The sequence below is a fragment of the Hyperolius riggenbachi genome, chromosome 2 (genome assembly GCF_040937935.1).
Source record: "Hyperolius riggenbachi isolate aHypRig1 chromosome 2, aHypRig1.pri, whole genome shotgun sequence".
Classification (NCBI taxonomy): domain Eukaryota; kingdom Metazoa; phylum Chordata; class Amphibia; order Anura; family Hyperoliidae; genus Hyperolius; species Hyperolius riggenbachi.
Window position 1 is genome coordinate 95600409 of NC_090647.1, and position 24300 is coordinate 95624708.

Sequence of the window (24300 nt, forward strand, 5' to 3'; positions counted from 1 at the left end):
ATGAGTTGTGCGCCCCTCATACACTGCGCCCTGAGGCTGGAGCCTCTCTCGCCTCTGCCTCGGCCCCGATAACCACCATGCTCATACAATCAGATTACGCACATACATGTAACCACACAAAACTCAAGTTACCTGTGTCCACTTGTGATTGTCACTAGTGATGGCATGTATATCGGAGACTAAAGTCTGAAAAGAGATACAAAAAAATGACATTTATTAGGAGCTATGTTTCAGATGTACATTAACTGAGGGTTTCTGGTCAATAAAAAGTTACAGACTACCCAGCAAGCTCATGGTGAACTCCTCGGAGTGTGTAAAGAGCTACGATGGACCAAAAAGCACTCTTACTAAAATGTTATGCAAAACAAAAGTTTGCTTTCTTAAAACAGAAACTATTTGCAATAATTCAAGTTGGAGTTAGCTCAGAGATTTCTCCCAGTGCATCACTGCTAAATATATGCAAATTATCCATTGTTGTCCCTGTGTGCTAAACACACCTCCAGATCTACTGGAATGCAATGATGTGACAGCTTGTTAATATTACAGAGCCAAACTAATCCAACATGCATACAGACTGTTCGGGATTGGTTGATCCTTATCAGTGCATGGCATGGATTAATGTGGCACTATGGGGCAGGACTTGAAACACCCAGAGTTACAGAGTACCCAGCAAGCTCATGGTGAACCAGAACTCATTGGAGTGTGTAAGGAGCTACAAAGGACCAAACAGCTCTCTTGATAAAATGCTATGGAAAACAAAAGTTTTCTCAATCTGAAACAGTCTGTATGCATGTTGGATTATTATGGCTCTGTAATATTAAAAAGCTGACACATCATTGCATTCCAGCGGATCTGGAGGTGTGGCTAGCATGCAGGGACAACAATGGGTAATTTGCATATTTCAGCAGTGATGCACTGGGAGAAATCTCTGAGCTAACTTCAACCTGAATTAATGCAAATACTTCCTGGTCAATAAAAACAGACTTCATTCATAAGGTTACCTACAGAAACTGGGTCTGTGCTGCAGCATATTGCGTGTTCCTCAGCATAGGTCTACACCACAGGTCTAACTTATGGTGCACCATACAAGGTACAATTTTTAATTTTTTTTTTCGATTAGATAATTTCGTTCGATTAGTCCACTAGATCGAATATAAAGATTTTTCCAACATGTCCGTTTTGGTTGAATAAACTGGAAAAAGGAACGTTTATATTGTACCGTGAATGGTCACCATTAGGTGGGTCCATGTAGGGAACCACACTTCCAGGAATCTTTACAGTATTTCAAATCTCAGTACATATTACAGTTCAGATTCTCAGTATTGCACTACACATTTCCTCTTTCCAGTGCTGCAGTGAATAATATTGGATATAGTCTTAAAGTATACCCGAGGCGAATGCTATTCTACAAATGGACACAGAGCTATGTTCCTTGCTTAGTGACATGCCTCTGTGTCTTCTCTCTACTGCTGTCCAGTTCCTCTTCCCTCTACTGTGCCCCTCTAAATGGGGGGCACAGCCCTCCTATAGGGGAAAGGGGCATCTTTGCAGAACTCTGGCGTTAGGAAAGCCCCTTCTTCGCCTTTCTCCACGCCTTTCCCACCCATCTCCACCCTTACCCGAGCCATGCCCCGCCCCTCTCCACCCCTTCACTCTTGGTTAGAGCTCTCTTTCTGCCTTAGGTTCTGTAAAGTGGAACTAAACTCCGATTTTCCTCTCTTCTCTAAAAGCATGGTAACCTTTATGGCCAGGAGCCAGACTGGGTACAATGCTAGAAAGGGGGCAGACAAGGCGGCCATGATTTGGGCGTTTCATGGAAACAGGTTGGCAGGACACCATGGCTGCACATGCCTGGGCTGGAGGAGGGAAAGATGTGGATTCAGAGAAAGCAGCAGGAGGCGGTTGGCGTGACTCTTCTGTCAAATATGGTTAAAAAGCCATTTGTCGGAGGAGAAACTTTGCAGATTTTTGCACATGTGCTGTGTCATAGTCAACAGGCATGAAAAAAAAAGAAAAATAGGAGGGGGGGGGGGGGGGGAATCCACACTAAAGCAAATATTTTCTTTAAATAAATTAGTCTAACCAGATCTCAAGTGTAATTAAAATCTAATGAACAGCACAAGTGTTGTTATATTTTAAGTACGTGAACTTAAACTTGGGTGTTTGCTCAGTGACCACTGATGGAAAAAATATGGTTTTTACTCCATTTGAACCAGTTCCTAAAATTCCTCAGCTTTGCAACATTCAGGAAATTCATTAGAGGGTCTCTGTTTCTAAATCTAAAAGAAAAATGCCCAATAATTTTGAGTCTATAGAAAAGCAAAATGAAACTGATGGCTTTTACTAATGACCCAGTACAGAGTACCCAGAGTACCAGTGTAGCTTTCCTCGAATTAACAGCGCAATAAAAAGGTCAGTGCAGACAAGTATGTACTGGCCTCTTGTATAAATGCATTACTGTACACAACAGATCCCTTAACGGCAAAGTTTAATAAAAATCTATATTTAAAGGGAAACACAACACGGTTACTTTAAATTAGTTTCTATGACTGGTTAAACTGTTTCTCGGTGGGCAGAGAAATGGAGTACTTTTGAAGTGCACATAGAGGATCTGGGCTAGATACCTACTGCATTACAAAAGCAATACTCCCAGTGCACAATTTAGCTAGATATCTGTCAGTACAGTAGAATATCCATCAGTACAGTAGAACATAATATAGTAAACTCTGATATAGTAAAACTTTTTGTATAGGAAACCAAATGTCTCAGCCAAACACTGTTATAAGTTTATGGTAGTAACTCCTAGTATAGTAAACCCTAATATAATAGAACTTCTGTTATAGTAAACCTGTTTTTTTTAGCCTCTGCGGTATTCTGTATCTGGCTACAGTGGAAAGTGGGTGGTATAGCATGCGTCATTGGGTCGGTGGGTGGGCTGGTAGCCACTTGTAGTCTGCTCGCTATCTCCACACTACTCTGAGCCTCCATGGATTCCCTCAAACGCACCAGCCACTGAGACCTATGCTTCCTGTGTAAGCTGCTGCTGATTACCAAGGTAATTACTTGTCATCTGTGACTTGCTTGTGCATAGCTGCAACGCCACAGTATCATGAAGACTACACAGACTGGACAGGAAGTAGGTCACTGGGATTCCCGATGGTCTACGTCATACGGTGCTCCCGCTGTGCACACTGCCTGCATCGCCCACTGACTTGCATTACTATATAATCCATGAACGGATCTTGCAGTAATGCACTGCAGCCTTTGCATCAGCATTGCGGTGATTTGGATACTTCTGGTGCATTGCGTAAAAGTGTGCAAGTCTCCATAGACTTGCATGGCCCTTGCGGCCGAGATGCAATGGGGAAGAGTACTGTATTGTGACGCAGCGTGCAAGGAGCCTCAATGAAAATCGGAGGGGGGGCAGGACTGGAGCTCATAGACCACATTTCTGACACTAGCTGGACTACTAAGGGCCCGTTCAGATCACAAATGCGGATGGCCATGCGTGCGGAACGCGTGCGGACCGCAACGCGTACGAACGCACGCCATCCGCGTTTGTGTGCGTTGCGTGGCTGATCCCATCACTGAAAAGTGAATGGGACAGCCGCGTGTTTTGACAAAATTTGCGTGCAGCATGCGTTCCCGGACCGCACAGGTCCGGAACGCATGCAGTGTGAACATCAGACAATGCACTCTATGCACTGTCTGATGTCATGCGTGACGGCCTCCTGCACGCGTTTCCAAAACGCGGCTGGAAACGCGTGCAGTCTGAACGGGCCCTAATGTAGCGCTGTACACTATAGTGCCTTACTGTCAATTAGGGAAGCGGTGACCTAAAACCTACAAACATAAGTAGTAAATAAACAAAGTAGTTGGTCATTAGGTAGCCTCTTACCTGCATTGTTGGTCGTAGAAGAACATGTCTCGTTTGATAAGTTGGTGATTTTAAATTGCCAGACTGCCGGTAGTCCCGAATTTCGGCGACGACACAGCCACAATGAAAGATGTTCACCTGCGCATCAAAGAAAAAAAAACTATTACATGTCCATTTTAACCATCATTCCTTTTACTGACATCACAAAATAAATTGACGAAAAGTAGAAAATCATGGCCCAAAATAAGGCTAGGTCACACCATCCGATAGCATTAAAGGCACTTTTCTGCAAGGGGGTGGGGCTATGCAACAGAAGCCGGCGTGGGGAGGGATTTGGAAGACAATGACCCGTCAGGTTGTTTTAACTTAATATTAAAGGGGATCGATAAAATGTAAAAGACACATTGAATTTGCTCTTTAGGATCCATTCACACTAGGGCGATTAGGGGGTGATTTCTGCTAATCTTTTTAAAGCGCTACCGCAATTATAACCATATGACCATAACCAGTGATCTCACTCCCGCCAATCGCGGGTGTTTCACAATTAACAGCAATTGCAAGACGTGTTCTCTGCAGCAGTTTCTCGCAATTCTGGAGCGATCGCAATACCGTGCTTATAAAAGCGCTGATTGCGATCGTCGGGAATCACAAGAGTGTACAGTGATTTTATCTGTGCTAATCGCGGTAAAATCATCTGCGCAAAACGGTAGCTCTAAGTGCTACCATTTTGCCACTTTCAGGTGTGAATGGGACCTTAAAGTGGAACTTAGGACAGAACTTCCTCTCTGCTTCTAAAGATAAGCCACTGCATAATAACCATTAGGGGGAAAAAATCTTCTTTACAATTCAAAGGAAATCCTAAAAAGATCTTAAAATGTTAACTTCTTGCATATTCCTTGCAGTACAGAAAGTGTTAAGCCACAGAGCATAACCCAGGTACGGCTCACAGACCTGATTTAAATTTGGAACCCAGCGAGATGGACGGAAAGCGCGTAGAGGCTGACACCGGACAGGTAATGTATAAATGCACACACTACATACATTTATACATTGCGGCGGCAGAGGCGGTGGTTTCGTCGTCTCGTCACTCGTTCGCAAATCGGCCGCCGTACCGCCGCACACCCAACCAACCAACTTTGGCCCGACATCTTGCAGCATGCGTGATCGACGTGCGGCCAATTTCTGTCCCGAAATTGGTCGCTTTGTCGGTCGGGCATGCACTTGGCGGCACCAATTTTCCTCCAATTCGATTATAATAATCGATTTGGATGGTCGATTGGTTGGTTGGTCGGCTAATGTATGGCCACCTAAAGGCTCGTACACATGTCAGATTTTTCTAAATGACCGGTCGTTTGGACGTTTGAACGTCCGGCCTTTTAGACGTCAAATCGGGCGTGTGTATGGTCGGTCGTTCAGCTGATAAGACTGGACTTGAACGATCCGCCAAGCGCCATACACACGTCCAACTTAATGCACAACATGACCAACCACATAACAAATTGTTTACATGGCAAGTACGTACATTCACGCCAACCAACTCACTTAAATACTATGTGTGCAAGCTAAATGACAAACTGCACAATTTGTCTGCATTTAAAAACAATAAAGTTGTTCAACAGACTTTCCAACCTGCCTGATAGTTGGTCAGATTGATACGCCGGTTGGATCTCGCAAGCAACCTGTTATCAGTTGGTCATCTGGTTGTTTGCCAGCTGTACACACACCCAACTTATCTTCCAACAGACAGGTTTGGAAGATAGTTGGACAGATTGTTGGTGCGTGTGTATGAGCCTTTAGCAACTATGAAGTCCTTTCATTGTGTATTGTGCAAGAGTTTGGGTCCGCTTTAACCCCCCTGGCGGTTTGCAAAAAATCCACCAGGGGGCAGCAAATCTTTTTTTTAAATTTTTTTTTTTTTCTTTTCATGTAGCGAGACAAAGTCTCGCTACATGATAGCCTCCGGCGATCGGGAGATCCCGTTCAAAGAACGGGATCTCCTGGAGGGCTTCCCCCGTCGCCATGGCGACGGGCGGCATGACGTCACCGACATCATCGACGTCGTGACGTCATTGGGAGTCCCGGCCTACCCCTTAGCGCTGCCTGGCACTGATTGGCCAGGCAGAGTACGGGGTCTGGGGGGGGGGGAGCCGGCGCGGCGAGCGGAGGCAAATAATCGCCGCAGAGCGGCGGCGATCAGACTGCACACGCAGCTAGCAAAGTGCTAGCTGCGTGTTGCAAACCAAAAAGTATCCAAATCGGCCCAGCAGGGCCTGAGAAATCCCCCTGCGCGGCATAGCCCGTGCTCAGCACGGGCTTACCGCCAGGGAGGTTAAGGCTCAGTTCGCACTTGCGCTGGATCACGTCCGTCCAGCGGGAGCGGACAGTGTATTGTCCACTCTGACGGTCCATTGCAGTCCAGCTGGAGCCTGGGGCAGATGCATTAGCACCATAGGCTATAGGGTGACCGCATCCACCTCCCGAGATTAATTGCTGACTGCACAGAAGTGCACCCCGCTTACCGCAACGGATCCTTCTGATTTGTTACAGACTGACAAGTGTGAATGGCACCTGGTAATAAAATAGAAGCCGTTCACTGTCACTATTCACTGTTTTACGATAAGCTGAGAACTGAAAAAATAAGCGGGAACAGAGCCCAAGGCATTTTGAAAAAAAAAACACCAATTACTGTATATTTTGGAATATAAGACTCCCCCAAAAAAGTCCAAATGCAGGGAGTTCCTGACTTGTGAACGCCTGCCAATACAAACCTCCAACCTGCCGCAATGTCCCAGACTCCCTGTACTGTGCCCATGCAGAGGACGACACAGAGAGACACAAAGGGGCATAGAGGAGGGACACAAAGGAGACACAAAGGTGCATGGAGGAGGGACACAAGGGAGACACAAAGGGGCATAGAGGAGGACAGAAGCGGACACAGTGAGACACAAAGGTACAAGGGGGCATGAGGTACAAAGAAGGCATAATCCACACGATGCCCCATTTACCATGGATGCACCAGGTTTAGTATATATTTTTTCTCCTGCTTTTTGTCGTCTAAACCGAGATGAGTCTTATGGTCAGGAGCGTCTTATAGTCAATAAAATACGGTATTTGTTTACATCTAGTTAAAAGTTCACAGTTCCCTGCAACATTGTTCAAATTTCTGCAGCAAGTGGACTGTGCAGCTTCCATCCCTTGCGAGTTTTGGGGATATGAGTGCATTGCCGCTATCTAGTTATGGCAGTGCAACCGTTCACGAAGTTAGGACAGGTGCCTATGTTATTCTATGGGAGCTAGGACCTACAAGAACTAGGTAGTGACAACATAGGCCTCACTCCAAAGATGTTGACAATGGTCACAATTCACTAAGATCATGCTCGTGATAAGGAAAGTGAAAACTTATCAACACACATTGATCTGTATTTTAAGTATTATGCTGGGAATACACTGTACGACCCCCGGCGGCTCGATTAGCCACCGGATCAACTCCAGCTGCATCCCCGCCGCCATCCGGATCGATTCCCGCTCCTCCCTGCGGGCGCTTCCTTATCTTCCGCTCGACTCCCCGTTGTTGTCTGCCCGCGGGGATCGAGCGGGGTCATCGGACCTGTCGGAAATTATCAATCGAGCCATCAGCGGCTCGATTGATAAGGGGATAAACGTACCGTGTATCCCCAGCATTAGGTACCGTATATACTCGAGTATAAGCCGAGTTTTTAGCACCAAAAAACTGGCCCTAAAGTGGGGGTCTCGGCTTATACTCGAGCCACCAATTAACCTCCGGCCAGTATGTTGTGTAGAAAAGTGTCCAATAATAGCAATGTGTCCCCCACACAGCACATGAAGAGCTGCGTGCCTCCCGACCCGGCCAGAGCGGCATGTAAAAACCAGTGGCTGCTTGTACTAATGTCTCCCCTGCCAAATAGAGTAGCTGGGATGCCTCCGTGCAGGAGCGGACAGTGTCCACTTGTATGTCTCCCCCGGCAAATAGAGCGGCTGTGTGCCCCGTGCAGGAACGGACAGTGTCCGCTTGTAACAGCATCTCCCCCGGGAAATTAAGTGGCTGTGTGGCCCCCGTGCAGGAGCGGACAGTGTCCGCTTGTAACAACGTCTCCCCCGGCATGTGCAGAGTGATGCGCAGGAAAGCGTATACTCACAGGTTCCCGCTGCCACGATTCATCCGCTTGTCTGTCACAGTCTTGTATGACACTCTTCAGTGACGCACATAATAAGAGGCGCCGCTAGAGGGCGTCATAGAAATGAGACTGCGAACTGACAAGCAGATGAATCGTGGCAGCGGGAACCGGCGAGTATATCCATCTCTGCTCACCACTCTGCATATTGCCTGGGGGTAGATATTGTTACAAGCGGACACTGTCCGCTCTTGCAGGGGAACACACAGCCACTCTAGTTACCGGGGGAGACATTGTCACAAGCGGACACTGTCCGCTCTTGTGGGGGAGGAGGCACACAGCAGTTTTATTGTCCTGGGGGAAAATTGTTTATTTGCCACACTATTTGCCAGGGGAAACAAGGGAGCACACAGCTGCTTTCTTTGCCGGGGGGAAACACTGTTTATTTGCCACTCTTTATTTGCCAGGGGAAAACAAGTGGCAACTGCCCGCTCTTGTGGGGGAGGGGGGCACACAGCTCCTTTTTTTGTGGGGTGGGAGAGGCGTTATCACAATTGGCCACTGTCTGCTCTTGCGGGAAGCGGTGCACACTACTCCACCATTTGCTGGGAGGAACAGTCAGAAGTGGCCACTGATATGTAATGCTCAACCTAAAGCAATAGATCTGGTGAATATCTCAGGCAACAATCTCAGATATCAATCTCCAATATGCATTTTATGATTGTTGGCCCTGTGAGTATTCTAGTTGACTGGCTAGAAGTACTTATGAGCCACTGACCTGTAGCAAGTACTATATACCCCCATAACACTTATGGCTACTCAGAGATCTGAAAAGTATTGAAGCCAGTTGATCAGCATGATAGCCTGACAACTAGTATTTGCCGAAAAATTAGACCAGCAATGGCTGCGTTCCCTCCCCTCGGCTTATACACGGGTCAGGGATTTTTCCCTGTTTTTTTAAGTAAAGTTGGGGGGTCGGCTTATAATCGATCCGAGTATAAGCCGAGTATAAGCTGAGTATAAGCCGAGTATAAGGCTTATACTCGAGTATATACGGTAATTCACTAAAGAATCTTTTCTTATTAACATGCAGTGACACATTTTCATAGTGAGGGTGTTGTCTTATCACTACCACTTCACATCCAGACCTTATTTTCCCCTTTTGGACCAGAGCAGTTTTGACATTTTAGCTATGTCCCTATTTATTCAGCAATAACGTTAACCCTACTTATGACACCTACATGAAATACATATATTTTTTCAAGACTAACTAGGTTTTCATTGTATGGTATTTTTTCCTTGAACAAAATTTGCTCTCTACGGATTTTAACCTCCTGAGTGTTACGCTGCTCAGGAGGTTTTGCAGCTTAAAGTCCCCAGGAAGAATGTAATAGATTTAATGCCCCCACAAGGTTTAGCTAGCTCTTGGCTAGCTAGCATAGGTAGCCGGCCTCCTCCGATTTCTTCAAATCCCCCCGATTATACATCACCAAGCCTCTATCCAGCGATCGGCGCAGCCTCCCAGCATAGCTGGGGAGGATCGTACAAGACGTCACCGACGTCATGCGCAGACTCAATCCTCCCCATAGAGAGACCAGATCTGTGCGAGGAGGCTGCGCCGAACACTGCAGCCAGGCTGGGTAATGTATTAAGTGGCTGGATCGAGGGATTGGCGGCAATCGGGGGGTGTCGGCTACTTATACTAGCTAGCCTAGAGCTAGCTTAACCTTGTGGGGGCATTAAATCTATTAGAATCTTCCTGGAGGACTTTTCATTCTAGGGAGCGGTATGCCCTTACGGACTTGTGAGCCCACCACTGATCGTGGCCATTGTCTACGAGGGGGTGGGTCTGTAAATCTTGCTACCTATGGCTACAAGCAATGAGCAATGCAGGGCAGGGCCTGAACTAGTTAGCATAAGCATGACTCTAAGAGGTCTATGAACAGTAGGAGATGCAATTCCCAAAGTAGCATGGTTAAAATAGGCAGGAAGCATAAAAATATTCAGGGATATTAGATAAGGATATTTTCTATTTTAACTGTATTTAGTTGTAGTATAGCAATGGGTGTTTGGGAGGCCTTATTTTCAGTATACCAGGGATAATGAAACATGACATCAGTAGAGGAGACAAGTTATAATGATGAAGTGATCTTTCACTGGCAATGATCTAGATATGACTGGATACCCTCAGGACAGGGCAACTTTTTTTCTTATATTGCAAGATATATTACTGTAAGTTAGAAGTTGTAATCTTGGACTGCGATGTCAGACAAGGGAAAGACTGCAACACAGTTGGCATGGCTAATGTAATACTATTATTTTTATTAAGTGATAAGATATTAAATATATGAAAACAATTATATATTTCTAGTCTGTGTATGGACAGCAGTAAAAAGCGGTTTGGCAGATGCTGGTGGAATCAGTTCCAATGCAAGGAATTGACAACATAATAGTAAATAGGATTATGGATAGGAATGCCACTGCTAGCATTAAACACTACAGGCCCTTTCACTTAAAAAAATTGTAAACCGCAAAAGCATTTCGTATTTCACTTTTTCACTATAGTGGCCTCAAATGAAACGCAGGAAAAATGCAGCAGAACTACCGACTGCCTTTTTAGGAAATCAGAAACAAATTCTGTATGAATGCATTCCCATGTTTCCAATTGTAACTTTATTGTACTTGCGTTTGGAAAATCACAAGCCTTTTCCCAAACAAAACGGAACACGGCCAGTGTGAAAGGCCTAAGGTAAAAATGACAGAGCTTGTCATGACAGGTTCAGTCTGAACCCAAGGTGAGAGGGATATGGAGGCTGGCATGTTTGTTTCCTTTTAAATAATGCACATTGCCTGCTGTCCTGCTGATCCTCTGCCTCTAATACTTTAAAGAGAACCCGAGGTGGGTTTGTCAAATCCTATTAGGACAATCTGTGTACAATGACATACCTCTGTGTCCTTATATTGTTGACTCCAGCCCCACCCCCCGAGCTCTGCTGTCCATCCCTTAAGAAAAGTGCCTGGCTAGCGACAATCTGCCTGCCATTTACCTGCGCTTGTCACTCATTGCAGGCTAACGACAAGCAGATTATCGCTAGACTGGCGCTTTTTAAAAAAAGGGGGGCAGCAGAGTTCGAGGGGGGGGGGGGGCGGAGCTGGAGGCAGCAGTAGAAGGACACAGAGGCAGGTCATTGAACACATAACATGCCTCTGCGTTCTATTAAGATTTGACAAACACACCTCGGGTTCTCTTTAAGCCCTAGACCCTGAACAAGAATGCAGATGACTATGACAAATCTGACAAAATTAGCTGCATGCTTGTTTAAGGTGTGTAATTTGGACCCTACTGACCAGAAAGATCAGCAGGACAGCCAGGTAACTGGTATTGATTAAAAGGTAATAAATATGGTAGTTTCCATAGGTCTAACACCTCGGATTCCTCTTAACGATGATGGTTCGGGGATGAGGGAGTAAAGCCAAAGTCTAATCAAATCTTCAGTACCCCAAAAGCTGTAAGATCTCATCAGAGTTTACAACGCCTCTGTGGCAGTGTACTCTTCCCTGACTGGTCATTTTCTGTAAGCTCTATGAACTAAAGTCTCACACAAACACTATACAGAACTTTTCCAAGACAAATGTTCGGGGTACAAATTAAGCGTGCAGGTGTCCACTATTGAACCCCTCCAAAAAACAACCATCCAATTCAAAATACACATGTGCTCAGACATATAAGATTTAAAATGTACTGTAAATTACGATTTTTCCAGGCTGCTGTTACTGACAGTAGGTATTATTAGTCAGACAGTCCTAAACCTCTCACTGAGAAGTTTTGGACAAGCACATCTCTTAATGGGAGATTCTCAAGGTTTCCTTTATTCATTTCAAAAGCAATTCCTGGCAAGGACCAATTCAAAGATGCCAGTCGGTCTGCTAACTTGACAGCACTATATTCTGGCAGCTGGACTTTACCAATGCTGCCCAGGTAGTTTTCTTTTAAAATAAAGAAAATCCTGAGAATCACCCATGAGGAGATGGAATAATACAAAACCCCAAAGGTAAGAGGTTCAGGGTTGTCAAATGAATGCTATATACTGTAATATGTTGGCGCTTTATAAATAATAATAATAATACTGTAAGCGACAGTAAGGATCCTGCTGATTTGCAGCACTCATCCATCTTGGCCGTCAGATACCCCTGATCATCAACACGCCCACTAAGATGCAGTAACAGGTATTACATACCTGAGACTTTTCCAGCAGATCTACTAATATTGGCGGAAGCTCTTCAGCATCTAGATATTCCAAAAGCTCTCCTTCCTCATAAGGCAGCCGGATGGTTTCCGAGTCTAAAAAGAATGAAATCTAATTAATATTTTAATTAAATCTTATTTAATTAAATATGAAAACAAATTTTAAAATGATAAAATAAGTGTAAACGAAAATGTACTTGTTACAGTCCTGAAAGCGAAATTTAGAAAACGAAAGAATAAGTACAACCTCCTGAAAGCAAAATTTACAAAAGAAAAAATAAGTAAAACACAAAGTCAAAACGAATTTGTAAACAATATTTGTAATAAACCTTATTCTGTAAACGAAAACTTTTGTTAACATGATCCCTGCCACCGCTATTTCTCAGGCGCCCAACAGGAAATAGCCGATATTTTACATTGCTATGGCGGCACCCTTTTTGTCCATTAGCCATATGTGCCCTTTTTTACTGCTTCCGCGTTAGATAGATGTAGCCAGTAATAGGTGGCTGCAGCATAGGTATCCAGAGATAGGTGTAGCCAGCAGTAGGTGGCCGCAGCATAGGTAGCCAGAGATCGGTGTAGCCAGCAGTAGGTGGTTGCATCATAGGTAGCCAAAGATAGGTGTAGCCAGTAATAGGTGGCTGCAGCATAGGTATCCAGAGATAGGTGTAGCCAGCAGTAGGTGGCCGCAGCATAGGTAGCCAGAAATCGGTGTAGCCAGCAGTAGGTGGTTGCAGCATAGGTAGCCAGGGATAGGTGCAGGCAGTAGTAGGTGGCCGCAGCATAGGTAGCCAGAGATAGGTGTAGCCAGCAGTAGGTGGTTGCAGCATAGGTAGCCAAAGATAGGTGTAGCCAGTAATAGGTGGCTGCAGCATAGGTATCCAGAGATAGGTGTAGCCAGCAGTAGGTGGCCGCAGCATAGGTAGCCAGAAATCGGTGTAGCCAGCAGTAGGTGGTTGCAGCATAGGTAGCCAAAGATAGGTGTAGCCAGTAATAGGTGGCTGCAGCATAGGTAGCCAGGGATAGGTGCAGGCAGTAGTAGGTGGCCGCAGCATAGGTAGCCAGAGATAGGTGTAGCCAGCAGTAGGTGGTTGCAGCATAGGTAGCCAAAGATAGGTGTAGCCAGTAATAGGTGGCTGCAGCATAGGTAGCCAGGGATAGGTGCAGCCAGTAGTAGGTGGTCGCAGCATAGGTAACCAGGGATAGGTGTAGGCAGGATAAGTGGCCACAGCATAGGTAGCCAGGGATAGGTGTAAGCAGGATAGGTTTGCCGCAGCATAGGTAGCCAGGAATAGGTGGCCAAAGCATAGGTAGCCAGAGATAGGTGTAGGCAGGATAGGTATCCGCAATATAGAGAGCCGATGGGTAAACGCAGCGGCGGGGATAAATACTCACTTGCCGGCGGGTCCTGCACTCTGTACTGGCTTCATTCTTCTTCCTGTTCTTGAGTTCAAGAGGGCGCTGTTTCAGGGAAATGGGACGCAAGAAGTGGAAGGAGGAAGAAGCCAGTACCACCCCAACCAGGAAATACTGCACTAAAGTAACATTTTAATATATGCATAAAAGAAAAAAGTCATTCTACCTGATCCATTCTTGCCCCGAAGCATCAATGAATAGCCTTCATTTCCAGGATACAGGTTAACCACTAAGCAAGACAGGGTCTCTTGCATTACCAGCTTCTCTAAGAGATTCACATTTCGCCTCAGCTTCTGTGAATGGACAAAAAAAAAGAGAATAAACATTACATAAATATACTGAAAATTAAGCATTTGCTTCTCTGTGAAGAATCTGCTACTAGGACAAATGGTATTGTGTGGATTCAGTCTCATGGCTGGGCTTTACTTAGCCAATGACTGTACTCCGTATTCTTAAAAAAAAAAAAAAAAAACCAATTGCATTTGCTTAACTGCTTCCGGACCAGCACGATTGAAATCTACATTCTGCTTGTGGCCACAAGCCGGCGCGGTCCCACCGCAACCCACTCGGCATGACGGCAGAGCTCTGTGGGTCAGGGAGTAGTTAAGGGGCCAGAGACTGCTGATACAGAAGTAGTTAAAGAGGAAATTTTGTGAATATAATTAATCAAATTGCTTTTCTTTTTTTTGTAATATTACTTTATGGATTACTAGTGAACTTTGCCAATTTAAAAACGGGCTAGGTCTGTCTTCGCCGCCCGCCACGTGTGCGCACGTGATGCAGGTGCAGTAATTAATCTTATTAGAATTCAGAATTCGAGTACTTAGTACTCGAAAGCCCATCCCTGCAAATAAGATCTTGTAATCATTGATAGTGTACAATGAGAAAGCACAAAAACAGAAACCAGAAAAAGACACCTTCATTTCCAAATACAATATTGTCCCCATACAATGTTCTAGGAACATAATCTAAATGTTGTAATAACCAGGATGGATAAGCAAATAAAATTTGTAGGTTTAACTTATAGTTAGCACTGTTTATTGTAAAGCTATAAAGGTTGTAAATGGAGAAAGTGTGTTTTTTCTATTTTTCCCTTTATTTTGCCTTGAAAATGCATAGAAAATAAGGTAGTTACCAAACAAAATGATCACACACTAAAAGCCTAATTTTTCCTGAAAGAAACAATATATAGATCATTTAGGTGTGAAAAGTAGTAATAACGTTATTGGTGAATGAATGGTAGCAGCGCTAATATGGGAAACCCCCCCCCCCCTATTCCACAGTCACTCACAGGTGCAGTAATTAATCTTCATTAGAATTCCAAATTCGAGTACTTCAGTACTCGAAAACCCATCTCTGCTTATTTGCAAAAATAATATTAATACTTCATACCCTCATGGTCTACATATTTAAAAAACTAATTCCTTAAGGTAACAATATGTGTGTTTTCGTTTATATACTGTCACTTTGTTTTCATTTTACAAGTCTTATTTTGGTACAGAATATGAGAAAATTTAATTGTTTTTGATTTAGCTTGTGACAAAAAAAAGAATACACAAAACATAGGCCTCAACCCTAAAACCCTCTAAACTCTGTATTACTACTTATCACAGTTAAAATGTTACCACATACGTCTCTTGTAGTTTTGCTAAATCTTTACCAAGTTTGATCATCATTTTGAAAATGACTTTTTATGTTGGATTAAGTTTTCCCCTACCTATTTTTTATGTGAAGTGGGTCCATGCTTTAAGACACACCAAAATGCATTCTACAACTTGTCGCAACTTGTTAAAATGATACCACATGTGCCTCATTTAGTAACAAACTGGTGGTGCACTCTCCACAACTACTCTGGACGGATATTTTCGTCAAGTTTGCATTAAGTTGTAAAGGATAGACACCATACACAGACTACACAAACATATTATCTAAAATTGAAGAAGTGAAATAAGAGACCCTTGTGCAAACAGCTTTCTGCATTCTAACAAAGTGGGGGGCTATGTGGGTTTAATGTGGAAATTGGTAGCCCTGGGAACAGGAAGTTAAGATCAACACAATTAAAACTAACTTTTCCCTACTCTACATATTATAGGGCAGGGCAGCGATCTAACCCTTACCACGCTATTCAAAATAAAACTTTTCTTCCCCTTGGAATGGACTTTAAAGTGCACTTAGCACCAGTACGCTTTTTTTTTTTTTTTTTTACAATGATCCTCCCCATAAGGGAGGTTTGAAATGCAGTATGCCATTGGGGGGCCAGGGGTTAGGTGGAGCAGTATTGCTTACATATGGGGGCTGCTCATGTAGCCCTCGTCTGTGTAGGTAGCCCTCCCCCCTTGTGATTCCAGCTTGATTATGTAATCTTACTGTCAATCACCCCTCTTGTGGACGAGAACAGTCTCTATTTTGACCTATGACACTGTACTGTTATCAAATCATTTGCAAGATCTTGTTTTGTTGTGAGTTTCCTGTATGTCCTATTTATCTATTGTGCAGCGCCGCGTAATATGTTGGCGCTTTATAAATACAATAAATAATAATAACAATCTGCAGCTGGCCGCACTATAAAAAATCCACCTGTGGAACTCACTCCCAGCCACAATGCATGCCGGGAGTTGTAGTACAGAGATGTATGTGCTTCTTCCGCCAGGGTGATGTACGGACTTCATCTTCCTGCATCCATTGCAGCTGGAGCGCTCTTCACAGGCTAATGTGTGACCAGCTGCGGACAGTGGTGGAAACCTCCACAGGAGGCTACAGGAGCAGCCCCCATAGTTAAGCAATGATGCTCCCCCTAACGCCCGGCTCCAATAAGCATACTGCGTTTCTAACCTCCCTCAAGGGGAGGTTCATTGTTAAAAAATGTAGTACTCAAAGCATACTTTTTGTATCATATACCTGGCTAGAGATTCCTGCATTCAGGGAAACTTCCCAGAGAAACCCTATAAAACGACAACATTGTCTCTTCTCTCCCTGTAACAGCCTCAGTGAGGCAGTGCTGTAAGTGGTAGGAGAATGAGGGGAGGACCACCTGTGGCTATCTGGAGCCATGAGGTCACCGCTTGTCTGCACGGCCAGCCATAAACTATTCCATATGTGCTCCGATATACACTCAACAGCACTACCTGGGAGAAAAAAAGAACTGCTTCAGATATTAAATACATAAATACTGGAAAGCAGCAGGGGTAATCGTTTCCAGCCAAAAAATGACTGCCACAGAAGAAGCTGGAGGTTAACCTGACATTGTGAGGAGATGAAATCATATTTAATAGAGTAGACGTATCGTGTAGCAAACACAGAACAGGGATGTTTCCATTCTCACATACACTAACTAGACTGAGATACAGTATGAAAAAAAGGGCTTCTGTCCTGAACCCATTCTGACACCTCAGAGTGATGGAGGAAATAAAGGAGGGGACGGTTTTAACACTACAGAAAGGACTTGTTTTCTCCTGTACACCCATTATAGGGTCTGTTTTGTTTAACACGTTACCAAGCAGAGCTGTGTAATTTCAGGGTTTGGAAGCCCATAAATTCTGGGAATGACAGCCAAATGTACCTTTACTTCCGGTTCCTTTTCACATTCTTCTATGTACAGGTCATACAGTTTATGGAACACAGATTTCCTGCAACACAAACACATACAGGCTGTGAGGAAAATGTGCCTTCTAGTCTCACAGAAACATTTGCATTAGTCATAGTTTACTGAATAGGCCAGAACGAGTCAAAGGATAACCTATACAGATGCTAAAAACAACCAAATTACTATATTATGCCTATCAACAAACACCGCCTGGTTATCAGCACTCAGTACAATATATAGTATAAAGAAACAATATGGCTGCTGCCAGCTTCCTCTGCTTTACCTCTGTTCATCAATCTACCCACTACTAGGTTTTTTAAATGTAAAGGTGGACCACACACTGTACAATTTTTTCTAAATATCTTCATCAATTTTTCTAACTGATTGTAACATTTCAAAAATCTGACAAATGTACCACACAGGTTTAATTTTTCCCCAATAATGAAAAAAAGAATTGAAAAATCAGAAAAATCCAACACTCCCAATCTTCTTTTATCAAATAAAAACAGAAAATTCAATCAGACTTCTTGAATGAATGGAAAAAAAAAAGAAAAAAAAAAGCTTTCAATTTTTCTGTACAACCGATAATTTTTATCCAATTGCCGTAAAAATTGATCATTTTATTGTATGGTGTATGGCCACCTCTAGTCAAACATCAAATGCATCTGCTGGGCAATGCCGGTGCTGAGGTAGTTTTGCTGAGAAGGTGTTTGGTGCTTATGCCAAAATTCAGATAAAATACCTAGGTACCAGACACTGTCTCACTGAAACTACTGCATTAATGGCTTAATGAATAGACAACCTTAGGGTCAGGCTGGGAGGTAAGAGGATGCAGACTCCCCTATGGACTGAAGCTCATTAACATCCCAATAACTCCAATATTCTATCATGAGTAATTAGCTGCACATAGCAGGAAGCATTCTAACTCTAGATTAGTAACTACCTGCACTAATCCAATATGTACAACTGCTAAGCTTTGTGCTGCTGCCAATCCTGTGTCAGAGCTAAAGGCCTGTACATGTGCTAAATTAAAATCAGCTGAGATGGCAGATAACGACCAATAACCCGGCATGTGTACAGCAGCTCCCTTTACCCAACGGTCACCCAGCCAGCCATCTGCCAGGCGGATCAATTCAGCCAAGTGACACCCGATAGCTTTGTTCTATCAATTCCTGTGGGGTAACACCCATCTAGTGTGTGTAGGGGCCTTAGAAAGAACCAAGCGCCACATTTTTTTCCTGAAGCTTGTCCTGGTTTCTAGTAGCTATAGGAGCTGCCATAGAGGGGGTCCCCCTCTAGCTTCCCATTATTTATCCAGGGGGAAGATGTGAAGAAAGCATCTGTTGCCTCTCTAAACTATTTGAAGCGTAGTGTCCTATGTCAGAGTCTATTGGTAGGTGAACAGAGGCGCCAGAAGGATAAAAGTACATAACATTTTTAAAAAATTGCTGGGAGGAAGTGGTGGACTCGCCTCCGTTAAAGCAGACACCAAGGACTGTAAATGTATAGATATACACATTTATTGAAAATACCCCAAAGATGCAACGCGTTTCGCGGGCACAGTGAAGTGCCCCCATAGCAATTCAGACAGAGGTGCTCTGCTTGCTATAACTGAATTGCTGTTGTTTATCCCCTGCTTATTGCCTGAAGAAGTGGGCTGTGCCCGCGAAACGCGTTGCATCTTTGGGGTATTTTCAATAAATGTGTATATCTATACATTTACAGTCCTTGGTGTCTGCTTTAACGGAGGCGAGTCCACCACTTCCTCCCAGCAATTTTTTAAAAATTTTATGTACTTTTATCCTTCTGGCGCCTCTGTTCACCTACCAATATATTTGAGTCCACCCCAGGTGGAGGGGTGATCTACCCCCTTTCTTCCTATCTACAGAGAGCGACTTTTTAATCCTGAGTGAGGACAGGTCTAATCTCCTCACCTGCCTAATGAGTGGTTACCTAGGTGGTAACCCGTGTTTGTGAGTATTACCATCTCACTGTTTCATTTATCCAATCAATTTTGACATACTACACCATATTGGCCTCTCGATTTCTCTTCAACTTTATGTCAGAGTCTGAGCAATTTTGGATACCTGGAGTCGGAGGTTTCATAAACTGAGAAGTAGGAGTTGGATGATTTTTGTACCGAATTCACAACCCTGTAATAAAAGCCTCTGCTAAATGTTTAAATAAAGTAAAATTGAAGTTTTTTTTAATAATGAGCCACATATTTGGTATGCATTTTGTATGTGCTATTGACATACCCTGGGTGCTAAAAATGGTGCTTGGTTCTCTTTAAAGCTGTCTGTCTACATATAGTAGAAAAGTAAGACATTTGAAATCAAGTTGTTTCTATCACCCAAAAAAAAGTGGATTATTTGTTTAGCTGGCAGAAAATGCCTGGAATAGTTGCACTACTCATACCGGACTGTGTATGGGCACAAGTTGAGGAGGAACTGCACTGAAACACAGGTTGCAATACCAGATACTGCCAGTGGAGTCACTGTGGCCACAATATTCTCCAAAAGCAAAAATAACTGCTCACTATATTTCTACCCAGAGACAGTTCTAAATTGGCTTTTTTTTTACATTTAACAAGACATTTACAAATGTGACCATATGTGAAGCCCCCCCTCCCCTCCCGAGCTGTCTCTGCTCAGCCAGCCCTTCAGCGCCTGATTCCTATTAGCACCAGAGATGACATTGGTGGCTTTATATTGACACCTGGGCCCCCCTACACAGCCGCGTCTATCTCCTGGAATGTGAACAAAGTAGCTTCCTTACAAAAGTAATCTGATTTCCAGAAACAGCAACCAGCAATAAAAACCAAGGAACGTAACAGCTAGTAGGTAAGAGGAAAAGAAATCCTCAGCCTGAGAACCTTGCGGACCAAATTGAGCTTAATAAGGAAGTAAAACCAAGCGCGAGAGGCAGCAGTAAAAATGTGAAACCTCTTTGTGAAATTGCTGCGAACCATTGTTCAGGCTCAGAAAATGAGAACAGTCCTGACAACACATGTTATACGACATGCCTGTAATAGCTGGCATAGATTCATTACCTTCCTCCCGATGAATGCTTGCGCTTCGGAGGCCTCTGTCTGGCACATTCTATGATATACTGGAAAAACAGAAGCTATTGTTATTGCACTGACATAGAGACTGTGTAATGTAAGGCGTCATTGACTTCTTTAAAACACATAAGACAATTTAGCAATGCAAATGCAGGACTGACAGCCATACCAAGGGATTACATATTGTCTGTGTGTCAAAATGCCAGCATGCAGACAGTATTGTTATTCCTTTCTCCTGGAACTTTAATCAAGGACTGAACTTCATACCAATCACTAACTGATACCTACTGTCCCACTGGAAATCTTTACCTTTTTCCTGAATAGATCAGGGGGGGGGGGGGGGGGTGTCTGTGTGGCTGATATTGTGGTGAAACCCCTCCCACAGTGTGATGTCATGACCATGGTCCTGACTGTTTGCTGTGAACCTTGTAGCATTGTGTGAAATAACAGCTGTTATAACAATATGTATTGATATCACTATATACCAGTGATGGCTAACTTTGGCACTCCAGCTGTGGCAAAACTACAAATCCCATCATGCCTCTGCCTCCCCGAGTTATGCTTAGAGCTGTCAGAGTATTGCAATGCCTCATGGGACTTGTAGTTCCACCACAGCTGGAGTGCCAAGGTTAGCCGTCACTGCTATATACGGTGGTGTCACATGGTATAGGCGCCCCTGAAGGCAATTCAAAAAAGATGCCGGACACAGGAGGCGGCAACAGGCCTGGGAAGGGCCCCGCATGCAACTCTACACAGGCCTGGGAGGGGCCTTGCATCATGGCCAGATTTGTACTCTTTACTGCCCAATGCCGCTGTCACCAGCTGCCCCCCTTTGGTATAGGTAGCCAGATGACTCCTTCCCCCTTCCCTCTAGTATAGGTAGCCAGATGACTCCCCCGCCCTTTTCCTCCAGTATAGGTAGCCAGATGATTCCCTCAATACCTCCTTTTCCCACTTCCCCCCTTTCAGTATACAGTGGCTTGCAAAAGTATTCGGCCCCCTTAAAGTTTTCCCCATTTTGTCACATTACTGCCGCAAACATGAATCAATTTTATTGGAATTCCACATAAAAGACCAATACAAAGTGGTGTACACGTGAGAAGTGGAACGAAAATCATACATGATTCCAAACATTTTTTACAAATAAATAACTGCAAAGTAGTGTGTGCATAATTATTCGGCCATCTTTGATCGGAGTGCAGTCAGTTGCCTATAGACATTGCCTGATGAGTGCTAATGACTAAATAGAGTGCGCCTGTGTGTAATCTAATGTCAGTGCAAATACAGCTGCTCTGTGAGGGCCTCAGAGGTTGTCTCAGAGAATATTGGGAGCAACAACACCGTGAAGTCCAAAGAACACACCAGACAGGTCAGGGATCAAGTTATTGAGAAATTTAAAGCAGGCTTAGGCTACAAAAATATTTCCAAAGCCTTGAACATCCCACGGAGCACTGTTCAAGCGATCATTCAGAAATGGAAGGAGTATGGCACAACTGTAAACCTACCAAGACAAGGCCACCCACCTAAACTCACAGGCCGAACAAGGAGAGCGCTGATCAGAAATGCAGTCAAAAGGCCCATGGTGACTCTGGACGAGCTGCAGAGATCTACAGCTCAGGTGGGAGACCCTGTCCATAGGACAACTATTAGTCATGCACTGTACAAAGTTGGCCTTTATGGAGAAGTAGTAAGAAGAAAGGCATTGTTAACAGAAAACATTAGAAGTCCCGTGTGCAGTTTGCCACAAGCCATGTGGGGGACACAGCAACCATGTGGAAGAAGGTGTTCTGGTCAGATGATACCAAAATTGAACTTTTTGGCCAAAATGCAAAACGCTATGTGTGGCGGAAAAAAGAACACTGCACATCACTCTGAACACACCATCCCTACTGTCAAGTAAGGCGGTGGCAGCATCATGCTCGGGGGGTGCATCTCTTCAGCAGGGACAGGGAAGCTGGTCAGAGTTGATGGGAAGATGGATGGAGCCAAATACAGGGCAAACTTGGAAGAAAACCTCTTGGAGACTGCAAAAGACTTGAGACTGGGGCAGAGTTTCACCTTCCAGCAGGACAATGACCCTAAACATAACAATGGAATGGTTTAAAACAAAAATTATCTATGTGTTAGAATGGCCCAGTCAAAGTCCAGATCTAAATCCAATCGAGAATCTGTGGCAAGATCTGAAAACTGCTGTTCACAAACACTGTCCATCTAATCTGACTGAGCTGGAGCTGTTTTGCAAGGAAGAATGGGCAAGGATTTCAGTCTCTAGATGTGCAAAGCTGGTAGAGACATACCCTAAAAGACTGGCAGCTGTAACTGCAGCAAAAAGGTGGTTCTACAAAGTATTGACTCAGGGGGCCGAATAATTACACACACCCCACTTTGCAGTTATTTATTTGTAAAAGATTTTTGGAATCATGTACGGTTTTCGTCTCACTTCTCCTATGTACACCACTTTATATTGGTCTTTCACGTGGAATTGCAATAAAATTTGATGCATGTTTGTGGCAGTAATGTGACAAAATGTGGAAAACTTCAAGGGGGCCGAATACTTTTGCAACCCACTGTATGTAGCCAGCTCACCTTCACACCGTTGCAGCCATCTGTGTCTCATTTCTCAGCTCGTCTCTAGTGCCGAAGCTTCCTCTTCCCCTCTGTCTCCAGTGCTGCCCAACTCCATAGCCACCCGCCACAATGCAAACGTGCAACAGAGAACAAGGTGGCCGCTGCACAGGCCGCTGGCAGCAGAGTACCGTGGTCAGGCGCTCGCCTGATCTCCCTGCATTGCGGCATTTGCAAGCTTGCAAATGCTGCATAAGTTCGGCCTGCTGCTTTGGTGTCCTGGCTCCTGTGGTGCCCCAGGCCATGGCCTAGGTGGCCTTGGCCTAAATCCGGCCAAGGATTTAGGCCAAATCCTCCCTCTGAAATCCTCCCTCTGAAGCGGGTCGAGCCCGCGTGGTGCACTAAGGCTGTTTTCGGGCGCCTCTCCTTCCCCTCTGGCAATTGGACCATCCTTATCTTCTTCACCTCCAGCGTAAGTCTCACCTCAACTTTTCTATTACTCCTACCCTTTTCTTTCCTTCTTTGGAACTGCACAGATTACCTTTTTCATACCATGGGTAACTTTTGCTACCCTCTTTTGCTCCTAATATTTATTATTGCCTGCTGTGATGCACTTTATATACATTAAGGTACTGTGTGTATATATAATCTTTTGTAGACCAATTTGTATTTAACTCCTATTGTTATGGGATTGCATACTTTCACTGTTACACTTTATCTTTAAAGAGAACCCGAGGTGGGTTTGAAGAATATTATCTGCATACAGAGGCTGGAACTACCTATACAGCCCAGCCTCTGTTGCTATCCCAAACCCCCCTAAGGTCCCCCTGCACTGTGCAATCCCACATAAATCACAGCCACGCTGCTGACAAACAGCTTGTCAGAGCTGGCTGTGTTTATCTCTATAGTGTCAGTCTGCTGCTCTCCCCGCCTCCTGCAGAACTCCTGTCCCCGCCTGCCTCCCTTCCCTCCCTGCTGATTGGAGGGAAGGGACGGGGGCAGGGACCGGAGCTATGCAGGAGGCGGGGGAGCAGCTGAGACTGACACTACAGATGTAAACACAGCCTTACAGCATGGCTGTGATTTATGAGGGATTGCAGAGTGCAGGGGGACCTTAGTGGGGTTTGGGATAGCAACAGAGGCTGGGCTGTTTAGGCAGATCCAGCCTCTGTATGCAGATAACATTCTTTAAACACACCTCGGGTTCTCTTTAAGAGGTGATTCCGCTTTTATTGATTTATTGTTCAGATGCCAGATGTTACTATACTATTACATATAATTCTTTTGGGATCGAGAGACCCCGCAGCTTACATGTTGGTGACCTTTTTTTAGGTGTTTTTATTATTGATGGTTTTTGGAAAATAATAAAGATTTATGCATTTTTACTGATATTATTAGTCTGGTGCTGTTTTTTTG

At 44.3% G+C, this 24300-nt stretch overlaps 1 protein-coding gene across 3 annotated transcripts in view; it reads right to left on the minus strand.

Moving 5' to 3' along the window:
- Nucleotides 1–24300, minus strand: part of SUPT20H (SPT20 homolog, SAGA complex component) — a 148324-nt gene that overhangs the window by 82737 nt on the left and 41287 nt on the right. For all 3 annotated transcript variants that reach the window (XM_068267091.1, XM_068267089.1, XM_068267090.1), the window contains 6 exons: nt 20308–20366; nt 17232–17298; nt 13839–13965; nt 12249–12352; nt 3899–4015; nt 133–186 (listed from right to left, as the gene is read on the minus strand). In XM_068267091.1, coding sequence (XP_068123192.1) covers nt 133–186; nt 3899–4015; nt 12249–12352; nt 13839–13965; nt 17232–17298; nt 20308–20366 — 528 coding nt within the window. The remainder of the gene's footprint in view (nt 1–132; nt 187–3898; nt 4016–12248; nt 12353–13838; nt 13966–17231; nt 17299–20307; nt 20367–24300) is intronic.